This window comes from Hyperolius riggenbachi, chromosome 10 (genome assembly GCF_040937935.1).
Source record: "Hyperolius riggenbachi isolate aHypRig1 chromosome 10, aHypRig1.pri, whole genome shotgun sequence".
NCBI lineage: Eukaryota > Metazoa > Chordata > Amphibia > Anura > Hyperoliidae > Hyperolius > Hyperolius riggenbachi.
The window spans coordinates 199,573,174-199,601,142 of NC_090655.1; the positions used below are offsets into that span (position 1 = coordinate 199,573,174).

Below are 27,969 nucleotides of genomic sequence, written 5' to 3' on the forward strand. Positions count from 1 at the left end.
GGTCGTCGGGCACTCGAACGCCGCTAGCGACGCGCTCCCTACCCGCGGGCGATCGACGGTAATTTTCCGCACGGAGCGATCGTCGGGATCGGACGAAATGGATCGAAATTCGGCGTGTAGCGCGAACGATTGGCAGCAGATTCGATCCCAGTGATCGAATCTGCTGTCGAAACGGCGGCAAATCGGGCCAGTGTATGGCCAGCTCACATCAGTAGATTACAAACATATGGAGGTAACAAGGCTCTGGAAACCAATTACGGAAAAAGTCTTTAGCTTTTAATATACAAAAATAGCAAAATTACCATACATCAATGGTGTCTTCAATAGTGAAAAAATATATCCATCCAATAACGATAATAAACAACTCAAGCCCATTGAGGCTATAGAGAGATATAAGGCTTGTATTTTTCATAGGCGGGTCTGGAGGACCTCGGCTATGAGGAAAGAATAGCTGATCTAAATGTACTTACTACCACTGAGAAGACGGTAAGAAGGGGTATCCTGTATAAAAGGCCCATATAGAGAATGGATTGAAAGGTTTTCCACTTCAATGCTACAAATGATTTGTACACACCATTTGAGAGGAAATTATGTTTTTAATCTGCAACCTTGGAAAGAATTCTTCAGTATGAGGTCTGTGAAAACTCCTCCATAGAATGGTTTCTGGTGGACAAATTGGCTGTAAAAAAAATAGCCCTTGTTCAGTTCACTTTTTCCTCATAAGTGTTTTTTTTTTTTTTTTTCTTATGAGATAATTGTTTATCTTCTGTTTTTTAAAATTACTTTTTCTCTGCAGTTGAAAAAGTACCAAAAAGTAGGTGAAAAAGTACAATCATAATTATTTTGAGTATTTTCTTGCTTGCCGGTGGCTCAAAAGTCATTTTATTGAGAAAGTATAAAAATATCACCTATGAGAAAAAGTGAACTGAACAAAAACATAAATGTTTTTCTTAAGGGGTTAAATCTAGATGGCTTATTACACATCCTGTAGTAAATATTACAGTCCAGTGAGAAGCTTCGATGAGTAACTATGAAGACTGCCTGTGCTGACCTTGATGTTGAGTGGATCAGCTGGTATTTATGAGGGTGTAGAATAGTGTTTGTTAGGCGGAGGGGTTATTATATATTGTTTGAATGTAATGAACAAAAAGGTCTTTCATTTAACTTATTTTTTTGCACATGAAAGGTAGTCTTTAAAGATTAGTTTCTCATTACATGCCTGGTATCTTTCCTCCAGGTTTATGACACATGTGGTGACTAGCTTCCTGTGTGAGGTGACTAGCTTCCTGTGTGAAGAGCAATGGACATTGCTGCTCACAGAGGGAGTTGTCTGGATAGATAAGTCAAAGAAGTCAACTTGACTTTCTAGAGCTTTAAAATTTTCAAGCCCTCTGTTATTTTCACAGTGGAAGCCATACACTACTGGTGTATAGAGCCTTTCTTCACTTGTTTTCCTGAGAAGTTCCATGTTTGGATTTCAGACCTCTGGATTACTGTATATAATTGCAGTATTTGTATAGCGCCTTTCTCCTGTCTGACTCAAAGCGCTTGCGAGGCAGCCACTAGAGCGCACTCAGTAGGCAGCAGCAGTGGTAAGGAGACTTGCCCAAGAAACTCCTTACTGAATAGATGCTGGCTTACTGAACAGGCAGAGCCGAGATTTGAACTCAGGTCTCCTGTGTCAGAGGCAGAGCCCTTAACCATTACACTATCCAGCCACTACTATGGCATCCTTTATTCTCAGTGGTGGAAAACTGGAGGAGGAACTTGCCACTAGTCTAATATATTTATCTGCCTTGTTACCTTTTGATGTTTAAGCTGCCTTTAAACATTTATTAGCCAATTCTTTAAACAATTTTTTTTTTTTTTTTTTTTTTTTTTGCTTTTCCCATTTTGTGTAGTTTAATTTTTTTTTTCTTTGGCTACTTATGTTAATGGAGCTTTGTCACATACAGTAGCTAGGTGCGCCTGTAAAGGAGGTGTAACAGAGCTGTAACTACAGTTCTTGGGGAAAAATATAAACACCTAGTACCAAAGTTAAAGCGGAATATACCCTGCATTTCTTCTTTGCTCTAAAAAATTATTTACAGCATATTATATGCAATCAGCATTTTTTTTTGAAGGGTTATGCTGGGAATACACTGTACATTTTTTGCTAAGAATCGTTCCGATAGATGCCTTCGATGATAAAATTCCGACATGTCCGATGTTCCGCTCGATTCTTTTCCGCTCGATTTCTCATAGAAGTGAATGGAAAAAAAGATAAGAAAAACGAGTGGAAGATAAGAGAATCGAGCAGAAAATCGAATGGCTAATAGATCGCGCGCCGAATCGAACGCGCAAAACGTAATGTGTATTCCCAGCATTACACACAGAGCTTGAAAGTTCAGTGCATTGAAATCTGGATGCCTCCGAAGTTGTAGATAATGTTATCTTGTGTTTACTTAAATGTATCAAGTGAAGAATGTGACACATTCTCTGACTGTGGAGAAGCTGCTCAACACAGGCAGACACTGAAAGCATGTCTGCCTTCAATACATAATGAATAAAACCAGTTATTAATAAAATGCAGTCAGCTCACAAAGCAAAAAACTGTACTTTTGGGAATCTATCATTTCTAAATGAATAATAATACTTATGCACAAATGCAAATATGATAACCGTATGGCATATAAAAAGTAGGAAAACATGTTTTTATTGAATATTATGTCAGGGTTTTAAACCGCTTTAAAGTTTGTCGGAGCAGCACTGCGTGATGTCACGTGGTGGGCGGGGGAGGGGCGTGAACTATAGAACCATCTGCTGAGAGAGAGCTGATCCACTGGGCAGCGGCCGGGGGCCTCTGCAGACATGCCTGATTATTGGCTGAGGCACTCATTATCATCTGACTTTAATCAAGCCGCGTGTACGCAGTTTTAGGCATAGTAGACCATAAATATAAGGAGAATGGCATGCACATACAACATACACTGCACACTGTGTGTGAACACAGATATGTATATTTTGAATGCATGTCACTCCTTTTCAAAGGAGAACACCATAACAGAACAGTATTTCTCACGTTACATAATTCCACTGCATTTGGCTTCCTGAAGTTATTTTTGCCCTGTTGGAAGCTCTCAATACCCAGACTTCTTGCACTCCACTTTCAGCACTGGCCCAGTTAGAGTTTGAATCCTTGATCACAATTCTCTGGGTACGATATGTAAAGGTGCCAATCGATGATACCATCTTCATTATACAATCTTATGAAATGTAATTAGTAGAAGGTACATTGACTGAGTGAATATACTTTGAATGAATATTTACAGTATATTCTGGCATTTAGGACTACTTTTTTTTAGCCTTAAAAATCTTCTGAAAAGTCAGGGGTCGTCTTATACGCCGGGTGTCATTGATGCCGTTTGCGAGACCTGAGAGGCGGAGAAGGAGGTAAATAGGATACAAGGGCAGGCCAGAAGGGTTAAAGAGGCACAGCGCAATCTATTCTTCCATACCGCTCTAATAAACAGGTAGAGCTGAGCAATCTGCTTATGGAGATGGAGAGTTGACCAATCCAGTCAGTCACCTGTATACTGTTATATACTGGGTGCCACATACAGTACAACAGTATCTGTTCACACATAGCACCAGTATGATTTTTTTGGGTGTGCGTTGGAAGAGGGGTAGTCTTATACGGCGAGTATATCCCAAACTCTATATTTTAACTGGAAAAGTTGGGGGTGTCATCTTATACACCCAGTCGTCTTAAACGCCGGAATATACGGTAATAACTTTTCTAGCCACTAGCACGGTATATTTTCTAAATCAAAAGACTTCCCTTTAAGTACAAGAGCCTGGTAGACAAAGGGGGAGGGGACACAAAAAAGATCAGTGAAGGCTAGGGACAAGCTAGGAAACCACACTGCATTGTAAAAATGTAAAGGGAACCTTAAGTGGCATGTTCATGATGATAGTTGTGTGTGTGTGTGTGTGTGTGTGTACAGTGCATAGCACGCAAATAAATATGATGTGATACTTTTCTACTTTATCTGTCTAAGGCCCGGTTCACACTTGCGGTGGCCCTCCGGAATCGCCGTGCCGGAGCCGCACCGCCTGCAGAACGGACGCACGGCATAGCAATTAAAGCCTATGCGTCCGTTCACATGGGTCCGTTCTGCAGAACCGGAGCCGGACCGGATCCGGGCCGGATCCGGACTCCGGCCTCCGTTCCAACATGCGCTATTTTTTCATCCGGCCCCTCCGGCAGCCGTATCCGGGGCGGAGCCGGACTGCTCCATCCGGCCAATACAAACAAATGGGAACCGGAGGCCGCACAACACACTGGCTGAGAAATCCGGATGTTCTACCCCACTTCCTATGCGGATTTTTGCGGCGATATTGGCTGGGGACACATGGGCAAGCATTTTGGAGTGGAGCAGCACGAGCTGGAGGTGTTGGCAGGATGTTGGCAGCATGTCGGAGGTGGAGGTGAGTGCTAAACAGCAGAGGGCCTGATTCCACAGGTCCCCCTTCTGCTGACCTCCCAGACCCCAACATTTTTTTTTTTTTTTACGTTAACTTTGCCAAACGGATCCGGATCGCATCCTGATTACCACCTGATGCAACCTGACCGGATCCGGATCGGATCCGGATCAGAACCGTACGGTTCCGATCCGGATCCGGTCCGGATCCGGTCAGGTCATCCGGTCCGTTTGGCAAACAACCGCTAATGTGAACCGGGCCTAAAAGAGTTAATATTCTACTATGTAACTCAGTTTTTCTCCAGTTGGGAACCAGTCTGACTACTGATAAAGAATTATAGCCATATAATACTTTGTTCTAGGAAGCCCAGTTCTCTGCCCGGAGAGGATAGAAAAAAGGGGTCAATAGTTCATATATTTGAGCATTTTTACATTCAGCTGAGACAAAATAAAAATATCTGCTTTTTTTTAAAGGAACACTATCGATTAACGCATTTTTTTAACCTGGGATTGAGAGAGTGCTGGTAAATAATGATGTATACATTTCACTTGCTTATCTCTTTTATTTACTATATCAAACTCCTTTCACTCTTAACTGACAGCAAGTCTGCTCTAATCTGACGGGAGAGTGAACAGTGAGGGGAGGGGGCATTCCCTCACAGTGCATCTGTTAATCCTGTGTGTGAGAGAAAGCTCTCAGCAGCTGCCTGTGTCCCGTGTTTCTGTCTGAAGAGAGCAGAGGAAATGTAACTTGTTCTAAACATTTACAATTGTCTGTGACACCACAGTTTGTCATAATTTTTTTTTTTTTTTTTTCTTTCAGAGATAAATACTCTGTAGTCTGATATGCAAAAAACACAACACTGGCAGTGTATTTAAGCAGACACCCCTTTTGAGAATGATTTGGTCCAGTAGAGCTAAATCCTACACACTGAATTAAAGCTTTTGCCTCTGATATTTAACATGAAAAGTAGGAAAATGTTTACATAGCTACTTAGACATTATTTGTACATTGTCATTTTAGAACACTTGGTTTGATATTGTTCCTTTAAAGAGAACCCGAGGTGGGATTTACTTATGCTAGTGGGGCACAGAGGCTGGTTGTGCACACTAACACCAGCCTCTGTTGCCCCATGGTGTGCCTCCAAGACCCCCCTGCGCGCCGCTATACCCCCGCAGTGCTGGCGACACGCAGCGTGTCACCAGCACAATGTTTACCTCTGCCTGTCAGCGCCCTTCCCTCCCGCTGATTGGAGGGAAGTGACGCGGGCGGGTAGCGCCGATACGGAGGAGGCGGGGGAGCGGAGCTAACAGACAGGCAGAGGTAAACATTGTGCTGGCGACACGCTGCGTGTCGCCAGCACTGCGGGGGGTATAGCGGCGCGCAGGGGGGTCTTGGAGGCACACCATGGGGCAACAGAGGCTGGTGTTAGTGTGCACAACCAGCCTCTGTGTCCCACTAGCATAAGTAAATCCCACCTTGGGTTCTCTTTAAGTATTTAAACATGACATAAAACTGTGGGATATCTAAAAGTAATTTTTAGGAATTGGAGGATAGATACAATTGCTCCATATAAAAAAAAAGTAATTATCAGGGACATAACTAGAAATCACTGACCCCCCCCCCCCCCTGCAAAAATTGGGATTGGTGGTAGAACAGGGCTGTACAGAAGTCCCTGCTGAACATTGAATAGGAACTGTCTACAAATCTTTGTCTGCAAAACTTTTTGTAAGATTCAGTGGCTGAGCAGATGCAGTCATTAGAAGAATTACACAGAGACCAGATTTTTTTTTCTCTCCTTGCCCTTAGTTGTCAGTCTTTCAGGACAGGGTCCCCTGTGACTTATGGGGCCCCGGTGGCTGCATCCTTTGCAGGGTCTATTGTTACACCCATGGTAATTATATTAACAATTACCTGTTTTGTCTGAATACCTCTGTGCCTATTTAGTGAATACCATGGTGTCACGGTCAGTTACCTGTTCAGAGGAGGCGGCCAGTACGCACGAATGCTGGCGGTCGTCCTGGTGGGTCTCGGCGGGGCGACCTGTCGGTGCTCACCAGTGTGCGTTGCATCGCACGGCGTAAACGTTGGCGTCAGGAGGCGCTGGCGTGAGCGTTGTGTGGCGTTGCGTGCACAGGGGCGGCTGCTGTGCATCTTGTTCTGGCGTTTGTGCGCGCGGGCGTTTGCGCGCGTGCGCGCGCATTTTGCGTGCGTGCGTGCGTGCGTGCACGTTTACGTGCGCGTCTGCGCATGCGCGCGCTGCGCGGGGCGTTGTGCGCATGCGCGCGCGGTGCGTCGTGCTGGGCGCGCCAAAGTTGGCCTATTTAAACCTGAAGAGTGCACGGCTTCCTTGCTGTAGTATTGCAGCTAGTGTTGTACTCCCGTGCCGTGACCCAGTGTCTGCCCGTTTGCTGTTTATTCCGGAACCCGACCTTGGCCTGTCTGACTGCCCGCTTGTTGATGATCTCTGCCTGTCTGACTACCCGCTCTGTTGCCGAACCCTGCCTGTATGAGAACCTGCTCCGTTGCCGACCTCCGCCAGTCCTGATTACCCGCTCTGTTGCCGAACCCTGCCTGTATGAGGACCTGTATTGCTGCCGACTTCTGCTTATCCTGAGAGTATCCCTGCTTCTGTCTACACTGGTTGCTGAGTCCTTGCACTACCCGACTCAGACCAGAGGAGTGCCGTGGTTTCATCCTGCTCAACAGTCCCTCGGATTCCGCGAGCACTCCTGCCTCCTGCACACCTCGGTGCCCCTGTTCCCACTCCAGGGGTGTCAGGTGTCAAGCTGCAAGAGTTGCTACCCTCAGCACAACGGTCTCCGCCACTACAAGGTGCGTGACACATGGACAGACACTGCCAGCAAGATGTCTGTACCCTCAGGCACACAGAGGCTTGGACAAATAAATACTAAATCTGCTTTTATATGTACTGAACTGCACTTACTAAACAGGGCTGTTAGTTGCTTCAGAAATGACTCGAGTAGTTTCTTTGTCTTTTGATTCAGCCTGGTTTCCTGCCTTGAGGTTCCTTTTTCCTCCACCTAGATATTGTACGGGCTTGATCTGACCTCTCGCCCAGCATGCAAGATTGTTTGTGGTATTAATAGTGCTATTACATCTGGTTGCTTGCGTAGCTTGAGTATAGTGGTTTCTGCCATACCTTAGCCAATCTGATGAATCTGAGTTGTCTGACGAGTTTGAAAAACAAAAAGCAATGATTTAAAGCCAAAATGTTTCTGTTCTTCTTTTTTTTTTTTTTTTTTTTTTCCTCAGCATGAGTATTTGATGTTTTATATTTAGTTTTTTGACACTGAGATATTTGCACTGAAACTAGCACAAAAACTTTGCTAGTCTTTCAGTACTAGTACTTTCTGTATAATCACCAGGTTTAGATTAAAAGAGAAGTACAGTATATACAGTGCTACCCATAATTATTCTTACTCTTGGCAAATTTTGTCTTAAAGTTACTTTTATTCAACCAGCATGTAATTTTTTTTATGAGAAATGACATGGGTGTCTCCCAAAAGATAAGACTATGTACAAGAGGCATTATTGTAGAAAAAAAAAATCTCAGCTTTTATTTACATTTGAGCAAAAAGTTTCCAGTCCAAAATTATTCACACCCTTCTCAATAATCAATACAAAAGCCTTTATTGGCTATTACAGCAATAAAACGCTTCCTATAATTGCAAACCTGCTTTTTGCATGTCTCCACAGGTATTTTTGCCCATTCATCTTTTGCAATAAGCTCCAAATCTTTCAGGTTGGAGGGTCTTCTTGCCATCAGCCTGATCTTTAGCTCCCTCCACAGATTATCAATTGGATTCAAGTCCGGACTCTGGCGGGGCCACTCCAAAACGTTAATGCTGTTGTCTGCTAACCATTTCTTCACCACTTTTGTTGTGTGTTCTAGGTCATTGTCATGCTGAAATGTCATGTCCACTGGTGCCCAAGGCCAAGTTTCTCTGCAGACTGCCTGATGTTGTCATTGAGAATCCTCATGTATTTCTCTTTTTTATGGCATTAGGTTCCCACCACCATGTTTGACAGTGGAGATTGTGTTCTTTGGGTTGAAGGCTTCTCCTTTTTTTGACCAGATGAGCATTTGCAAAGGCCAAGCGAGCTTTTGTGTGCCTTATCTGGAGGCACACAAAAGCTCTGTGGAACCCAGCAGTGTGCATTGTCCGTTGGATTTTCTGCCTTGAGACATTGCCACCAGCAGAGCCCAGATTCACCTGGATAGCCTTGGTGGTGATCTTTGGATTCTTTTTCACCTCTCTCACTATCCTCCTGGCCAGCACAGTTGTCACTTTTATCTTCCGACCACGTCCTCTGAGATTTTCCACAGTGCGGAACATGTTGTTGTATTTTTTAATAATACTTTGCACTGTAGCCACTGGAACTTGAGAACATTTAGAAATGGCCTTGTAGTCCTTTTCTGACTTGTGAGCAGCCACAATGCACAGCTGCAGGTCCTCACTAAGCTCCTTTGTCTTAGCCATGACTGTCCACAAACCAACTGCAGAGAGCTGCAGTTTTTCACCTGTTGAGTTGATTAAAACAGCTGTTCGCAATTAATCAGGGTAATTAGCATGCTTTAGAACAGCTTGGACTATTTGGAATGGTATAGAACTTTGGATTTTCCCACAGACTGTGACAGTTTGTAAAGGGTATAATTCTGGACTGGACACTTTTTGCTCAGATGTAATAAAAGCTAAGAAATGTTTTTTTCTTCCCACAATAATGCCTCTTGTACATCATCTTATTATGTTTTGGGAGACACCTTTGTCATGTCTCGTAGAAAAATTACTTTCTGGTTGAATAAAAGTAACTAAGTCAATTTGCCAGAGGTATGAATAATTATGGGCAGCACTGTATACCGGTATATAGAGTGTGTGTGTGTTCATTCATAACAGTACTATAAAAATAACAAAAGAACAAATAGAAATTAAAATTTGGTATTCAATTCTTTTCTTACTTGAAATCATTAAAAGCTTTGTGGGATTTGATTCACACAATTTATCTCAGAATACCCAGATTGCTCTTGGTGACCTGGAACCACTAGCAAAGTGTAGAGGCCAGAGGCTAAACCTAGGTACACACCATACAATTTTCTGGCAGATTTACCTGCCAGATCGATTATTTCCAACATGTTCGTTTCAATCGATTTTTTTTTTCGATTTTCCAATAGGTTTTTTTAAAATTTACATTTTTTCGATGGATTTTTTCGCTCAGTTCTATGAAAATCGATAAAAAAACGATAAGAAAAGATCTGAATATCAAAAAATCTATCAGGTAAATCTGCCAGAAAATTGTATGGTGTGTACCTAGCATAAAAGAGACCTGAATTTTCTTATGAATTCTTTCACCTTGGGTCTGATGCACTAAGCAGTGGTAAAATGCTGTGCAATTTAACTGGTACTAACAGCAGGGCGGCAGCACACACTACCCTGCTAACGTAAAGCTGGTTACCGTAGTTACATGTACATTGCTATATTATAAGTAACTACAGAACTTTCTTCCCAGCTCGTCATGATTCTTTCCTTTGTCCTTTGCATAATCATCTAGAACCGCCTCAAAGCATATAACCAGCAATAGTGTGCATACTAAGAAATGCTGGAATGACAGTAGGGACTATGGCACATGGAGAAATGTATTAGAGTTGTGTTACTAGATATATATAACATGTCTGCAGTGACAAGACACTCGATGTGGTGCCGTTTTTTAACACGTCACAAAAATCTGTAAAAACCAGAATGAGTCTTGTATTACAGAGCCCTAAAACAAAAAAAACCTTTATTTTAAAAAGCCAAAAGTTCATATTTGATGAGCGCATCTCTTTCATCTCCGCTCTTTCTATATATTCTAGAGATCTCCGGTTTCCCCAATCGGTTATGGAGCCGGGACTGCACGTCTTTCGCATTGAAAAGATGAAGCTGATCTCGGTGCCGGCGGAGAGTCATGGCGTGTTTCACTCTGGGGACACCTATCTGATTCTGCTCAACTCGCATGAAGGCAACACCATCTACGTCTGGAATGGTGCGGCTTAGCTGGAATCTCCTATCTAGATGAACCCTTCTGAGTTCAGTGAGTTACATCTGCTCCTCCATTTTCATTGATTCTTGGACTTTTATACCCACAGGGAATGCAACCTCAGTGGATGAAAAAGCAGCTGGGGCCATCTACAGTTCTCAGCTCCACATGCATATGGGTGAGAAGCCCACCCAGAACCGGGAAACACAGGGTCACGAGAGCCCAGAGTTCATGTCTTTGTTCCCCCATGGAGTGACGTATTTGGTGAGTACCCAAGTTCATTCATTCATTTGCCAGCAGCTACCTCCTGAGGTAGTTATATACTGTACAATTTTTTTTAATCAAATTTATTAAGCATCTAAAAAAAAACTAAGACGCACTCAATTGACATTTGAACAAAATATCAATATTGATAAGAGGGGTCCATCCTTTAGATGGGCAATGCTAGCGGAAGTGTGTAAGAGTTGCTTGCGGCTTCTGTATGCGATCATCTTCTTCATAGCTTTGTACTATTGTGCAGTACAAAGCTGGTGGTGGCACAATCAAGATTAAACAAAATATGTGGGGAAATGTTTTGTAATATCTACTTATGCAAGGGTTGTAGACCAGTTGTTTTAGAGATACCAGGTAGATATCATGAACACTACCAAAAGATAGGGCATCCTAATGAAAATCATAGTCATGAAATGATAAAGCTAACTATTCACACTAAAAAAGACATCCATGACTGAGCAAAAACGCTACACATGATTATAAATAAATGAATAAATTTATTAAGGACGTATCCCAATGGATAAAAACAATGCACACTGCCAAACAGAGCTGGATATATAATATGACAGAATATATGTACAAACTTGTATAAGGTATCGACAAGATACAAATGGTAAGAAATCTAAGTCAGTAGCTGCACAAACAAAACTGCCTGTATACCCATCAAAACCACTCTCCAGCAGTGCAATAGTCTATGGTCAGATGAAACATCAATACATGCAGTATGAATAAATAAGTATTGCCATTGAAGCGCTGCTTACCACTAGATAAAAAACTTTTTAATCTCCAAAGAAGCACCGTGGAGGTGCGATACATGTGAGACCTACCCACTGCCCGACGGGCTAAGGATACACCAGTTACGCATAGTGATGTACTTTCAATCTAACACCTCTCTTTATGCTACGTACATGTCTGTTAAAGATCTGGCATGCTGGATCTTTAGTGAACCCTGACACTCGAGCTCCGCCCGATCACATTGTTCTCCTCCTGCCTTTGGGAATCCACTCAGTCTTGCGGCGCTTGTTTTACCTTCCCCCCCCCCCCCTCCTTTCAATAGCAACAGACTTGTCACTAGCTTGTAGGCTGATGACGCGTTTGTACAGCATCACCAGTGCACTGTCACTCAAGGAATCGCGTACCCCCAGTGTACACAAGGCTACAGGTCTAATATACTTGACTGCAAAGCAATTGGTCAAAGTCGCCAGAGTTTTGGCAAGTACAGCAGTGTGTTGCCTGTGCAGACATTAGACTTCCAGCCAGAATAACCATTAATTGTATTTTGCCTTGGTACAGTCACAGTGCAGAAGATTCTCCAGGATGCTATAAAATGTGTGTGATAAATGTGTGTTGACACAATCTGTAAGCACTTCTTTTTTCAGTTTTTGCATTTATTAGAACTGATGTGAATATTCTACATCCCAAATGTGTAACCTCTAGAAATGCTGCTTGGATGTAGACCTTTTGGTGGTGGTGGTCCATACCAGAAACGGCATAATGTACACTAATGCTGGCCATACACCTCCAGTCCTGATTGTCCATTTGTACCATTGCTAAAGCAGCATCAGAAACAACACGTTTAGAATACTTTGCACAGATTGCTCAGGTAATACTACATGGTAATGGTAGGGTTGTACAATGACTGTATGGTATATGGTCAGCTTTGTGGTAAATTATGACCATTCCTGCTATGCACCATACACAATACAGTCATATATGTGGCTTTTCCAGGTTAAAGATGGTCAATTAGATGGTAATAATTTCAGGTTGATAAAAAAAATTGTTATGTAAATGTATGTAGTTTACAACTGGCCTAATCAAAATCACCAGTTACTGTACCTGATGAGTCCAGTTCCAAGCTGCATAAAATGAACATAAAATGTGTATCAACTTGGAACGATTAGCATCTTATTGACCCTCTATTGTCCAGATCAGTCCCAACACATTGAAGGCATTATCTAAAGCAGAAATGTACAGCTTGCCAGAGTTCAAAGTGGAGCTCTTCAGTTGTTTATGGGGTCTCCAGATTCTTAAAGGGCAACTCGAGATTCTTAAAGGACAACTGTAGGGAGAGGTACCAGTATGTGGAAGCTGCCATATTTATTTCCTTTTTAGCAACACCAGTTGCCGGGCTTTCCTGCTGATCTTCTGCCTCCAATACTTTTAGCCATAGACCCTGAACAAGCATGCAGCAGATCAGGTGTTTCTGACATGGTCAGTTCTAACGATATTAGCTGCATGCTTGTTTCTGGTATGAGTCAGACACTGCTGCAGCCAAATAGATCAGTGGGGCTGCCAGGCAACTGGTATTGTTTAAAAGGAGATACATATGGCAGTCTCCACATACATCTCGCTACAGTTGCAGCTTTCTGTCCTCTGGCCTCTTGGGAACCACTTTTTCAATATAGTAGAATATGAGAAACACTGATATAATTTGCATGCATAGCTCCATGGACTGTGCATAGCTCAGAAGCAAATACTCAAGTCAATTTACATCTGACATGCAAACATCTACGTTCAGTGTAATGTTAGGTTTTTTTGTGTGTGTTTTGAATGTGCAAATGGTAATTGGCTTACTTTATCATGGAACATCAGTCATTCCAGTTCATCTTCAAACTTTTCTCCCTCCCTTATAACATTTTGAATGATCACTCGAGGTGAGAGTGATATGGAGGCTGCCTTATTTATTTCCTTTTAAACAATGCAAGTTGCCTGGCTACCCTTTTGATCATCTGCCTTTTAGCCACAGGCAATGAACAAGCATGCAGATCAGTTGCTCTGACTGACGTCTGACCGGATTAGCCACATGCTTGTTTCAGGGTTGTCAGATGCTAGAAGATCAACAGGACTGCCAGGCAACTGGTATTGTTTAAAAAGAAATGAATATGGCAGCCTCCATATTAAATTCACCTCAGGTTCCCTTTAATGCACTAGTTTTCCCTTTCTGGATCTCTCGTTGTTATGCCACTGCACAATTGTCATATTTGATGCAGATTTTTTTATAGCAGTTCCTTTTTGGAAGTTTGGTTATATACAGTGGGAGTGCGCTTCATGGTTTGGTTATGTGTCTTAAATGGACTGTACATGCAGCCATCTTGTAATATATATTATAACTTCTGTTACAGGATGGAGGAGTCTCTTCAGGATTCCAGCAGGCAAAGCAGGAGGCAACAGGCCCCACTCATCACCTTTATCATGTGAGGGGACGCAAGCACATTCGGGCAATTGAGACAGACTTAACGTGGGACAGCTTCAACACTGGTGACTGCTTCATCCTGGACACTGGAAAGGTATTGGTTGTGGGTTTTCATATGTAAATGCGATTGAGAAAAATACCAATCTGGGAGCAGCGTTCAAGACTATGAATAGATTTCAGCTTAAAAACACCCTGTACTGAAAAAAGTCCACTGGGGGTTACTTACCTCGGGAGGGGGAAGCCTCGGGGTCCCAATGAGGATTCCCCCACCCCTGTAGCTGCAGGCAATCCAGTGCTGGCTCCCCCGAAGTCTCTGGCAATCCTGGCTCGACAAGCCTGACAAGCTCCGACTTCCCTGGCTCCAGCAGGTGGCTCTGTTGCAGCTCTTAGCACGGAGATAGGCAGAAATGGCCGACCTCCATCGGGTCCGCTCTACTATGCAGGCGCAGGAGACTTGCACCTGCGCAGTAGAGCGACCCGACAGTGATCGACTATTTCCACCTATCTCCGAGCATAGAGCCGATACTGCGGGTGCGCTGGAGCCAGGAAGGCAAATATTTACATCCCCGCAGTTTGGAGTGGCACAGCGAGACCGCCGTGGGACACAGGAGGACGGGGGAAGCCTCGATAGGATCCGGAAGGCTTCCCCCACCCAAGGTGAGTAACAAGTGAAATCACCAGGTCAGACTCCAATTTAAAGAGAACCAGAGGTGGGTTTATGACATGAATATTAGGACATAGAGGCACATTCTGCATACAATCGCCAGCCTCTGTGTTCTTACACTGTGTATTCAGGCTCCCCCGTGCTCTGCTGTCCCCATTATAAAAACTGCCAGGCTAGCGACGCTAGTCTGCTGTTTACCCTCTGGCTGCCATTCCCCCGCCTCCTGTATAGCGCAGCTCCTGTGTCCCTTCCCTCCTCGCCTCTGTAAGCCGATTGGAGGAAGCTTACAGAGGCGGGGGAAGGAAAAAGACACAGGTGGGGAGCCGAGCTATACGGGAGGCGGGGGAGCGGCAATCTGTGTGTCGCTAGCCTGGCGGTTTTTGTAATGGGGGACAGCAGAGCATGGGAGGAGCCTGGAGGCACACTGTAAGGACACAGAGGCTGGGCATTGTATGCAGAGTGTGCCTTTGTGTCCTAATATAGATGTCACAAACCCACCTCAGGTTCTCTTTAAATACATGATGGTAAATTTGCATTTATTGGCAATGCACAATGTTTGGTGAATGGGAATTTGTTGTGTTTCTTCAGAGCCAATAAAATTAGCCTTTTATCATCCTTTGCTTTCATCTGCTTCTTCTCTTTTAGGCCATACTTCTAATTTTCTTGCTGGACTGTTATAACCTGTTATGGGCTTCCATAGATTACACTTTAAAACTCGCCTCCTCTCATCTATACACTGTGCTTCCCGCTTCTCCTTTATCTCATTCAGGACTTGTCATGTACCTTCCTTCTCCTTGCTATTTAAGGTAAGAGTACTACAACCTCTCTGTCACTTCACCCTCTTAAAGTGGGGTTGTCAGCTATAAAATCCAGTTCTATTTACCCACTGCTCTGTGTTTATTATGCAGTCTACATCCTGACCGTGTATGGCAACATTCCAAAATACTGTAATCATAAATATTTCTGTTGTAATAAATCTTATCCCAGTCAGCCTGACTCTATTCTGGTACACAGCCATGGAGAGGGAAGCTTGTTATCTCTCTTCCCACATTCTTGCTCCCCACTGATTGGCTGAGGGCAGTTCAGTGTGACACAAGGCTGAGAAGGGAAATACACCTCACCCCTCTGCACAGGCTGCTGAAATACGATCTATGCTGTGCTCACACCTGTTTACAATGCAAGCTAGATATGACAGTGCAGTTTCTAGGAGGATAAAAATAATAATGGAGGAAATTATATCATGATTGGCTGTGGTCATAGGCAGTAAATATGGAAATGCCTGCCACAGGTTTCTATTTATTTACTATATAACATTTACTGAAATCAAAATGAGGACAGTACAATACATATGTTATATAAGTAGAACATGTTTTTATGTACTTATATATGTGTTTTTTTCCTGGGATAGTCTGGCTGTCCCTGCTGCTTTAACCTCCCTGGCGGTCTATTAGAAACCGCCAGGGGGCAGCGCAGCACTATTTTAAAATTTTTCTTTTTTTAAATCATGTAGCGAGCCTAGGCCTCGCTACATAATAGCCGCTGTACAGCGGCATCCCCCTGCCCGCTTCGATCGCCTCCAGCGATGGCGACAGGGCGGGATGACGTCCATGAAGGGAGTCCCGATCCACCCCATCAGCGCTGCCTGGCACTGATTGGCCAGGCAGCATACGGGGTCTGGGGGGGCTGCACGGCGATTCAGCGCGGATCGGCGGCGATCGGAATGCACATGCAGCTAGCAAAGTGTTAGATGCGTGTTGCAAAAAAAAAAAGTATGCAAAACGGCCCAGCAGGGCCTGAGAAATCCTCTTGCGCGGCATAGCCTGAGCTCAGCTCGGGCTTACCGCCAGGAAGGTTAAGTAGCATGCCTCCATGTGAATAAAACTGGTCCTAACCACAGGTCCCGCTGGCCCAGGGTACTTATTCTGCTGGACTGTTGCATGATAGAAGGCAACATTCTTGTCCTATGGACATTTACCATATCTGTTATTAGTGGTGTTCCCACAGTTGCTGTATGAGGGCCCTCCAACAATATCCCTGTGTTTTTAAGACTGTTGCATGAATATGTGTTGTATTTGCTTTATATTCTCTAGCCAGTGAACATATGCTGCATAAGATTTACATTCAAACCATATTGTCCATAGATTTATGTTTTATTTAGCAGTTTTTAAGAGCATTATCCACCACTGCAGTGTTTTTATAAGGGCTTGTTTCCACTATCGCGAATCCGCATGCATCCAACGCATGCGGATTCGCACATGTAATGCAAGTGGATGGGCCTGTTTCCACTGTAGCGTTGTTGAGGTGCATTTTTTTCAGCAGTGAAAAAACGCGCAAAAGAGCCGCAGAATTCGACTGCGAGTGGAATGCATGAGAATTGCATGCAATGTATTTAATAGGGAAATCGCATGCGTTTCCCCATGCGTTTTTTTGCCGCAAATTTGCATAGGTACCAATGTAAATTCACACAGGCAGTGACATGGTTAAAATCGCATATACCCTCACCTATGCGAAACTGCGGCAAAAATGCATGGGGAATCGCATCCGCATGCGATTTCATCAGCGGTGGAATCCAAGCGATTCCGCACCGCAATAGTGAAAACGAGCCCTAAGAGAGGAATAACTTAGTCACCTGACTTTATTATCCTGTATAAGTGAGATGTTTGTCTAGCTAATAATTGATAAATACATTTTGTATTTTCAGACAGCCTTGTGACCCATTTGCTATTGATTGATTGATTGATTGATTAGGGTTGGCTGTGCCTATTAAACTTTTGTAAGCTAAGGATAGTATACATTTATAATTGCCAGACATCAGTGCATTTGCTTTGATTGTGCTTTCACTGTTCCGCTGCCTCTCTGCTTGCACTGCTAACCAGTATATGTTCTTTTCTCTTGATCAGCTTATCCACCAAACTTGAGCCACACCTCACTGAACAAACATAATTTATTTTAGGAAAAATTAAATAAATACTTTAGAAAGTATATTTCTGTGCTCATTAAATAATTTTGAGCAAATTGTCTCTCCTTCTTTATTTACAATTGGCATATTTACATAGTGGCTATAATAACTAAATAACTTTTTTTTTTCTTTCCCAGTTTATCTACGTCTGGTCAGGTTCCCAGTCTAACATGATGGAGAGGAACCGAGCGAGGGATATCGCCAGTCAGATACGGGACAGTGAGAGGCGTGGAGCTGCAAAAGTGGAGATTATACAAGAAGGGGAGGAGCCAGAAGAAATGATTGAGGTAATAGATGGCTTTCTTTGGGAGAGCGGAAGCAGTAGAGAATTGTACCGTGTTAAGGCGCAACACATATCCAACAGATTGTCGTCTGATATTGGTCTGTTGGAGGACCAGGTGTATGTTTACACATGGCAAATGACTAGATGAGCGACTGATAACAGGCGTGTGGTTTAGCTAGGTGCTGCCAGCTCATTATATGGTTTCTGATTTATAATTTGACCTGCTTTCTATGTCTGGTCACATGACTCGCAAGGTCATAGCAGCTTCCTTTATACCATGTGGGAAAAAATTTAAAAATTTTAAACTTGTGCATGTTTGTGGAAAACATTCTGTGGTTCTTTGTAGCATATATGTGGTTCTTTGTAAATATAACTGCTGACAGAAAGGGATAACGGCCGGGCCTACTAGAAATTGCAAAACACAATCGTTTTGTAATCGTATGGTATTGTTTTATTTTTCTCTTTCACGAAAATCAATAAAAAAATATTCTTTTAAAAAAAAAAAGTTTTGCAGCAATCCTGTACTTCGTATTGAAGTGCAAATGCTTTGAAAATGTTGCAGGACTTGCGATTTGGGCAAATTGCAATCACTCCTGTGGAATCACCCCTATTGCCATTCATTAGCCTAGCGCTTTAGGAATTGCTGGCAATTCCAGAGTGTGGAACAGGAAAAAAATGGCAGCGCTCCTACTCAGACTGCAACAGAAATGAAACCTACAGAGGTTTGCAGCTCCCACAGAGACTTAAATACACACCTTGAATGCAAATCAGATGCAAACTATGCACTAAATCCTAATCTAGATAAACTGAATGCAAACTGATACACATGGATGCAGCTAGCCACAAGCAAACTAAGGGCCCGTTTCCACTAGCCGCCGCGCGCAGCTGCGAAATGCGCGGCGGCACTTCCTGGTCTGTGGGTATGCAGACTAATCCCAGAAGCCATGCCATTCTCAGCTATGGGATTCCCTGCTGCCCGGTTGGAAAAGTGCTGCAATGTCGGCCGAATTGCTAGAGCAAGCATTTCGGATGGCAGCATTATCCCCTATGGCAGAGTTTCCCTGCGTGATTTGCTTGCGGGGAAACTGTGGATTCATCCCAATTTCTGTAGTGGTAGAGACAGGCCCTTACATTTTTGTACAACAGGAGATATTGGCAGCGCTTCCAAATGCAGGCTGCACCTGAGTTGACCTGTTGCATAGATGTGCAGAGCCTAAAACACAGGCAGATTACACAACCTGCATTCAAAACGGATGCAGCAAATGGAGGATGTTAGCTTCCAAAAACAGTTTGCATGGAGATTGTTCAGTACTTAACTCTTCCACAGGGTTGACGTGCCCTCATGAAAGGGACCTAACCGCTAGCTAACAATTAAAACCGTGCCAACCGGAGGCTGCTAGCCATAAATGGTCTGCAGGGCGTGCATGAAACGGCTCCTGTGGATCTCAGCCCTGACATTTTTGACTTTACTTAATAAAAGGTATGTGACATGTTAGGAGACCTTTCAGGAGTACAGCTCCCAGCATGCATTCTTTTACTGGGCATACCGGTGAACACAGGAGGTTGCAAACTGTTCAGAATGTCTCACCTGGCAGATTTGCTCCCTGTGAATATCTCTGGCCCACAAGCCGGCGTCATCCACATCATAAAGATACTGTTGTCACTGGAAGTATTCTTGTTTTGGTGTCACAGGAGGAGCTGTGGAATCTTTTGGCAATTTTTAGTGAGAGCATTTGAAGTGCTTTCTGCAATTCCAAAGATAAAGATGTTTGTGGATACATTTTTCTGTTGTTGATTTCTGTGATTTAATTGTCAATTATTTAGTTGTCATATGACGGCATCTAGGAACACGACACAGTCTACTGTCTTTGTGCATTAATGTAGCTTTGTTTTGAATTTACCATCCAGATCCTAGGGCAGAAGCCAGCTACACTGAAAGAGAGTTCTGCACAGGATGACAAGGAAGCTGATGAGAGTAACACGAGGGGAGCGGTGCTCTACCAGGTAACTGGCCCTCACAGATAGCATAGAACTTCCGTCGTCTTTTCTGTGTTTTATAAATGCACAAATCACATAGACTGCTAGGCACTCAGTGTTGCAAAATTTAATTTAAAGCCAAAGTTCAACAAACAAAATTTTAATAGCAAACAGGTTGTTTCTATCCATTGCTTCTTTCCCTTTATCAAAGTGGTGCGCAGAATATCTGCTTCATAGCCCACATGGGCTTCACAAGCACTACTACTGTTTCTTTGCCAAGTGCGACTAGTGGCGTCGTAGTATGGCAGCCTTGTCTCTTGGCTCTCGGACATTATCCCCCTCCCCCCATCTAGAACCTAGCCAAAACCTGTTCCGGGCACAATCCCCTGTTTGTACTTGGTGACATAGGTTATTCTGTTTCTTTCCTATTCCCTTTCGCATGCAACTGGCTGGTCAGACACACCCATAACAAAACAAAAGATACAAGACTACATTTTGTAAAACTACAATAAAAACGTGTCTTCTGTGTGACAATGCAGATTAGTAATTTACACTAATGGTCCGCACACACGCCGGACTGCAGGCAACGACGGGTCTGTCATCACCTCCCGCTGGGCGGGTTTTCAGCAGACAGTCCGGCGTGTGTACTGTCTGTCGGCGGACTGATACGGCTGTTCCTGAGCGATTCGCCGGGCGGATCACTCAGAAACAGCCGTATCAGTCTGCGGACAGACTGTATACACGCCGGACTGTCGCTGGAACGCCCACCCAGCGGGAGGTGACGACGGACCCGTCGTTGCCTGCAGTCCGGCGTGTGTACGGACCTTAAGTGGTCAGCACTTGTTGATAGATAGACAGACAGACAGACAGATATGAAAAAAGTATATGTAGTTTATTATGCCTTTATTAAAGAGACTCCGTAACAAAAATTGCATCCTGTTTTTTATCATCCTACAAGTTCCAAAAGCTATTCTAATGTGTTCTGGCTTACTGCAGCTCTTTCTACTATCACAGTCTCTGTAATAAATCAACTTATCTCTCTCCTGTCAGACTTGTCAGCCTGTGTCTGGAAGGCTGCCAAGTTCTTCAGTGTTGTGGTTCTGTGATGCATCTCCCCCCTCCAGGCCCCTCTCTGCACACTGCTGTGTGTTATTTAGATTAGGGCAGCTTCTCTCTTTTCTCTTATCTTTTACAAGCTGGATAAATCCTCCTCTTAGCTGGCTGGGCTTTCACATACTGAGGAATTACATACAGGCAGAGCTGTCTGCACTCTGCAGGAAGAAACAGCCTGACACTTCAGTGGAAAATAGCTGCAGGGGGAAAGAAACACACAAATGATCTCTTGAGATTCAAAAGGAAGGCTGTATACAGCCTGCTTGTGTATGGATGTATTTTCTATGTGTGGACATCAACCTACTTCCTGTTTTGGTGGCCATTTTGTTTGTTTATAAACAAACTTTTTAAAACTGTTTTTAACCACTTTTAATGCGGCGAGGAGCGGCGAAATTGTGACAGAGGGTAATAGGAGATGTCCCCTAACGCACTGATACGTTTACTTTTGTGCGATTTTAACAATACAGATTCTCTTTAAAGGATGCACAAGGTGAGTAAATAAAAAGGGATATATGCATCTGCAGAAGACGTTGGTGCTATATAAATACTAAATATTAATAACATTAGCATCTGTAAATAAGCTACATATCAATTCAGAGGATAAAAACAAATTTCAAGTCTCACAAACCAATTCCCGTAGAAGAGTACATATATTGTCAGTATATAGATCAGTACATCAGTTCCAAGGCTTGAAAAGGGACAAAAGAATTTGGCACCAAAACACCTGTTCCTCTGTAAGGCCAGAAACCCACTAGGAGCGATTTCTAATCGCTAGCAATTTGAAAAAGCTCTTGCTAATGCAATGCTATGGGGGATTTTTATAAAATAAAATCGCTCAAGTAGGATCACACCCATAGCATTACATTAGCAAGCGTTTTCAAATCGCAAATCGCTCAGAAAATCGCTCCTAGTGGGTTTCTGGCCTAAAAGGAACAGCTAGTACCCAGTTTTTACAAAACTTTCAAAGAGATACAAAGGGCTCATTCACACTATGCAACACATGCATGAATGCAATTTCATACATGCATTGCAATGTGCTAAATCGCATAGGTCAGCAGCTTCCATTCTATTATAAAAAAAATGCATGACAATGCATACATCGTGTACGATGATGTTCCCGGCTAAGTTACAACGCAGCACACAGGAACGCAAACTGTAGTGTGACTGGTAACATCAAAGTCTATAGAATTTCATGCTACCTGCATTGTAGGCATTATGTGTGGTGCTGTCTGTCATGACTCACCGCACATAGGCCTCGATTCATAAAGCATTACCTCATGCGGTAATGCTGAAAACAGCAGACTTTACCGACCACTTAGAAATGTGTCAATTCATAAAGGCTGTTACCGTATGAAAAGCTGACATTACCGACCAGGGAGATAAATTACCGACTTGGCTGTAGTTACCGCCAACACATGTCAGTAAATTGTCAGCAAATGTCAATTCATAAAGCCTGCAACAATCGGTAAGCCTGGCGGTAGTTACCGACACCTCTGGTGAGGTCTTAACAAGTTACCGACAGCTCTGATGAATGCAAAGGGCAGAGAGCCGAAGTCTGTTTGAGTCATCAGTGGAGAGAGCCAGAGAGCCGTCTGTGTGAGTCATTTCTGCTCAATGGGCTGCGGTAATTAACCGACCTCCAAGGGCAGCTGGGGAAATCTTTATGAATTAGCACACAGACCGAGAAAATACCGAGTGCAGTATTTTCCCGACAAGATTTTTCTTATCGCACTGCTGTTTATGAATCGAGGCCATAGTGTGAATGAGCCCTAAAGCAATACCAATACCAACTGCAATCTAAATAGTATCTTGAGCAATGAATAGACAAAGAAACCCTTGCAGTTGTGCTTGGCCTTTTAACACCTAACTTTACAACACAGCATAGAAAGCAAACATATCTCCACATTTAATGTTCAGTTCATATCAGAAGACACACTTTTTTGTCACAAAGGTGCAATTTATGGCAGCACGGACACATCCAGGCAGCACTAGGGGAAGGGGGAAAACAAGGGTGAATGAGGGAGAGAGGAGGAGTGGAGAGACTGAGATAGAGCAGAGAGCTATCTGTATTGCAGTACCACATCACACAGAGGCTACTTGCCTGTAATGTGTCTCCTGTCCCTGCCAGCCTCTCACACAAGCTGCAGGCAGCCCTCCTGAAGTTTAGGGACTGTCAAAAACTTTTCAACCTGTGAAATACCTTATGTAGCTGTGCATATGCAGTCTTTACAATGGTGAGAGAGCTGAGTTTTTCCCACAGACCCTGCAGGAGGCCAGCCTCTGTATATTTACCAGCTTGCCTGCTTCAGCGATTTCAGGGAATTATTTTTAAAGAGGAACTGTAACGACAAAACGTCCCCTGGGGGGTACTCACCTCGGGTGGGGGAAGCCTCCGGATCCTAATGAGGCTTCCCACGCCATCCTCCATCCATCAGGGGTCTCGCTGCAGCCCTCCGTGCAGCGGTGACGTAATATTTACCTTCCTGGCTCCTGCGCAGGCGCTCTGATGGCTGTCGGCTCCGAAGTAGGCGGAAATACCCGATCGCCGTCGGGTCTGCTCTACTGCGCAGGCGCAAGTTTCCGGCGCCTGCGCAGTAGAGCGGACCCGACGGAGATCGGGTATTTCCGTCTATTTCCGTGCCGAAAGCAGCCACAGCGCCCCCACTGGAGCCAGCAAAGATAAATATTGAAGCTACAGTCGGCTCTGTCGCCGGCTGTTCGGGGGCTGCAGTGAGACCCACGTAGGACAGAGGACGGCGTGGGAAGCCTCATTAGGATCCGGAGGCTTCCCCCACCCGAGGTGAGTACCCCCCAGGGGAGGTTTTTGTTGTTACAGAGTCTCTTTAAAGGTACAGGAGTCTCAAGGGGGTATTCCAGACATCAGTAACCCCTGGCTAAATGCGGCAGTGGGGTGCACAGCCACAAGCAAGCACAGCTTCACTTCAGGATTCTACATTAATCAACATGATTGCTTTCAGATTTTAATGTAATCAATTTTAGTTTGGTAGAGCTTAAATAAGAACATTGATGAATGCATTTTATCCCTAAAGTGCATATTTCTGAAAAAAATATATACATACCGTAGTAGCTATTTTATCACACTACTGCAGGATTTTGGCTGTTTTCTGTCGTCTATAGCTGCAAATTGGTTGTAGCCCTGCCCTGTTGGTGATGTTTAGTCTAGGCTATGATGTCACCCAGCTTTCTCCCCCAGAGCGCTCTGTGAAGCAATCTACATCACATGATCTTCCCGAAGGAAATAAAAAAAACATTCCACAATGATGCACCTTCCCAGCAGTAATGATGCCGACATCTTTGATGAATGTAAATTGGGGGAGATTTTGACTAAATTTATAAATGATTATTGTAAAGCATAAGCAGTATTCATTAAGTTATAAACAGTAACGTTCCTCTTTGAGTGCTGATGCTTTCTGTTTTTGGCACATTTCACTTTCAGTGGTTTAGTAAAAACATGAGAGGTGCTCTACGTGTTCATCTGCTGTTATCTGTCATTTTATCTTTCTGTAGGTCTCTGATGCTAGCGGGGAGATGAAGGTGACTCGTGTTGCTGATGGAGGGATATTCCGTAAGGAGCAGCTCCTTTCTGATGACTGCTTCATCCTGGACACAGCAGGGAAGCTTTTTGTTTGGAGAGGTAATTGAAGATGGCTTGTCATTGTGACCCACTGGACTGATTAAAATGATCAACAGCCAATCTAAACATTATGGTCAGGTGACAGTCAGATGCATGTAGGGAAGTTGGCTATCCTCTAGAGCTGACCATGATTGTGAGGCTATTGATTGGTCAGGTCTGGTTGTTATTGTACTTCCTAATGCTGGGCATACATGGCTCGAGAATGCGCAGGTATCGAGCCAGCGGCTCGATGCCGGGGCGTCACCACTCGTCCGCTCGGATCGATTCCCGCTCGTCCCCTCGGGCGCTGCTAATCAGCGTTTTGTTTGGTCCTATTGTTCTTCCCGCTGATATTGAGTGCAGAATCGATCTGGCGGGGTATCGGACAGGTTGAATATTATCAATCGAGCCATCAGCGGCTCGATTGTTAATATAAAACGAGTCGTGTATGCCCAGCATTACACCATTTGGCCTCTTGTTGGAAGCAGAAACTTGGGTGTCGCCGTAGGTGGCATTATAAATTGCAGCTGTACTGTGAAATTTGTCCCTGGGGCACATGCTATTTATCTGGCTACTTGAGCACCCAAATTTCCCAATATAGCTACAAGTTATTGTGCTAGTGCCCTAAGATTATCATAATTGGCGGCAGATTGGTGGCAGGGGTCGGTTACAGTTAGTCGTGGGGATAAGGTGATAAGGTTTGACCTGAGGAGGGTGTTTTTAGGGGTTAGGCATATGTGGGGAGGGGTTGTTTAAGGGTTAGGCATGGGGAGGCAGTTAAGGTTGGGGGTGTTAAGGGTTTGTTGTGTAGAGGGGGTGTTTTTGAGGGTTAGGCATGGGGGTGTTGATTTTAACCACTTAAGCCTTTTCCTGTCCAGATAGGCGCCGCTAAAGGCTAACTGGACGAGTATTCTCGTCCATTGTTTAAGCCGCGGGTGTGTGCACGGCGGCCGCTCAGATTCGGTGGTATTTCCGTGTCGGCGGTTGGGGAAGGGAAGCAAGGCTTCCCCAAACCAATTGTAGTGCCTGTAATGAATGGACATGACCCCCATTCATAACAAAAAAACAAAACACTTCCTATGGTAAAGCAGCAAGTGTTTCTAGTGCCATCTAGTGGCAAAAAGGTAAATTACACATGCCACCGATTTATTTATTTATTTTTTTTATTAAAAAAAATAATACAATTAATCCCTTTCAAAGCGTCCACCCTCGTTACCAAGCAAGCACATGATAAAAAAAAATTAAATATAAATATTTGCCTTATGGACTCTGCTTTTTTTTTAAATGTTGTGTCATGAGGGTTACTGTTACTTTAGTACATAAGAGCTTACAATTGATGGAACACAAACAAACCCCAGAAAAAAATACACCTTTAATTCCACATAATATATTGATGCCATACATTGTACTAGGACAATGGCAACTAGAAGGAGCACCACAGCAGTAAAGTATCCGGATGCCAAAGTCAAGGTCTGAGTGCCCACAAAGACCCACAACAGTCCAAACATCAAAAAGGACCGGCACCGCTGTAAAGTATAGTATCAAAGCTCTTTTATTCCATCAAGTACGGCTTGGCAATGACAGACGCTGTTTCGGGCGATGCCCTTTATCAAACTGCAGAAGCCTTCTGCAGTTTGATAAAGGGCATCGCCTGAAACAGCGTCTGTCATTGCCAAGCCGTACTTGATGGAATAAAAGAGCTTTGATACTATACTTTACAGCGGTGCCGGTCCTTTTTGATGATACATTGTACTAGGAACATAATTTAAATTTTGTGATAACTGGGACTAATTGACACATAAAAAGGGTGTGTTTTATTTATAGTAGCATTGCTTATTTTAAAACCATAGGGGTTGGAATTGGAGAAATAGTGTATTTGCCTATAAAATGCATAGAAAATAAAGTCATTACTGAAAACAAGTATTGCCCACAAAAAGCTTAATTTGCGGGGGAAAAAAGATATCGATCATTTATGTGTGATGTGTGATGAGTAGTGATAAAGTTATTGGCTAATTTATGTGAGGAGCTCTGACTGGAGAAATTGCTTCCATCCTGTAGGTGAGAACACCTGCGGGCTGAAGTTATTAAGGGTTAGGCATCAGTAAGGGAGGGTTCTGTGTGAGAATAGTATAGGTTAAGTTGTAGTAAAATATTGGTAATTTACATGTATGTAAATGTATACTCATGTATGTCTGTATACTGATCTCTGGCAAACAGAGAGATGGGAGACAGATTATACTTTGCATGTCTGACTACCATCTTAAAGCTGTGCCAGACTTACACAGAAACAGGTTCTCAGTGGGCACAGCTTGCCCTCTGTTCATCTGAAATCTTATTGTGCGCCGTAAGCCCCTCCCTTCCTCTAATCCTAGCGCTATTTATTAACCCTAACTTGGTAAATAACCTAAACCTGGTGCTGGCTGTGGCCTCACAACAATCATCACTAACCTGCAACACATCTCTCCTCACTAAGCTTGAAGAATGGGCCCGGAGTGGCAGGTTTGGCGCCTATGCATATAGGAATAAGGCAAGGAATTTGCAGGCAACAAATATGAATTTGAAATTTAAAAAAAAAATGAACATGCTGGTGAAATGTGAAAACCATAAAAGTAAAGAAATCTATATATTTTGTTTATGTTGTAGGTAAAAAAGCAAATAAGGATGAGCGGGAGCAATCACTGGAAACTGCCAACAAGTTCCTGACCCTCATGAATTATTCCCATAAAACACAGGTGAGATGTCATCCAACTCTGTAAACAGTAGAAGGGGAAGGTCCAGTAGCTTGTAGGAGCCAAAGGTTTTTCCACCCTGCCCTGTTCTAACTGTAGAAAAGAAAGCCTTGTATACCCGAGGACTATCACCAACAATGATTGGGACTCGCTTGCTCAGGCGCCAGTACGGGGCCAAATGCTGTACAGGTGTGTCTCTAGCCTGCAGGTTAGCAACACATTCTGTTGTTATGAAGGGGACAGAGAGACAATGGCACAGCACTTGACAGGTTGAGATCATTATTCTCCTTATCCCTCCTGCTCCTAAAGGTATAAGGAGGAGAACAATAATATCACCCTGCATTCAGACTAGATGATGCGGCACTCCGGATCTCTCGCCGATTCATTGGGGCCGCTGTGCACATATTTGGATTCTCAGCTGAGGCTCCCCAAACTGGCTGTTTCAGCTAAAAACCATTGGGCTTGATTCACTAAAGCGTGCTAACACAGCACACCTAAAAGCTTTGCACGTGCAAACTAGGGTGCTAAGTAGTTGGCACTGCAAAGTTGTGCTATTTTAGCACGTGTAAAAGTTTGCGCACACAGATTTGCGGTCAAAATCAGCCGCTTCGCGTGCAAAGTATGCTTATCACGCTACTTAGCAC

At 43.7% G+C, this 27,969-nt stretch overlaps 1 protein-coding gene across 1 annotated transcript in view; it reads left to right on the top strand.

The window, feature by feature from the left end:
- Positions 1-27,969, top strand: part of CAPG (capping actin protein, gelsolin like) — a 42,005-nt gene that overhangs the window by 12,243 nt on the left and 1,793 nt on the right. The window contains exons 4-10 of the mRNA XM_068255618.1: positions 10,337-10,506; positions 10,610-10,764; positions 13,896-14,060; positions 17,727-17,876; positions 19,781-19,876; positions 24,491-24,617; positions 27,240-27,328. Of these exons, the coding sequence (XP_068111719.1) occupies positions 10,337-10,506; positions 10,610-10,764; positions 13,896-14,060; positions 17,727-17,876; positions 19,781-19,876; positions 24,491-24,617; positions 27,240-27,328 (952 nt within the window). The remainder of the gene's footprint in view (positions 1-10,336; positions 10,507-10,609; positions 10,765-13,895; positions 14,061-17,726; positions 17,877-19,780; positions 19,877-24,490; positions 24,618-27,239; positions 27,329-27,969) is intronic.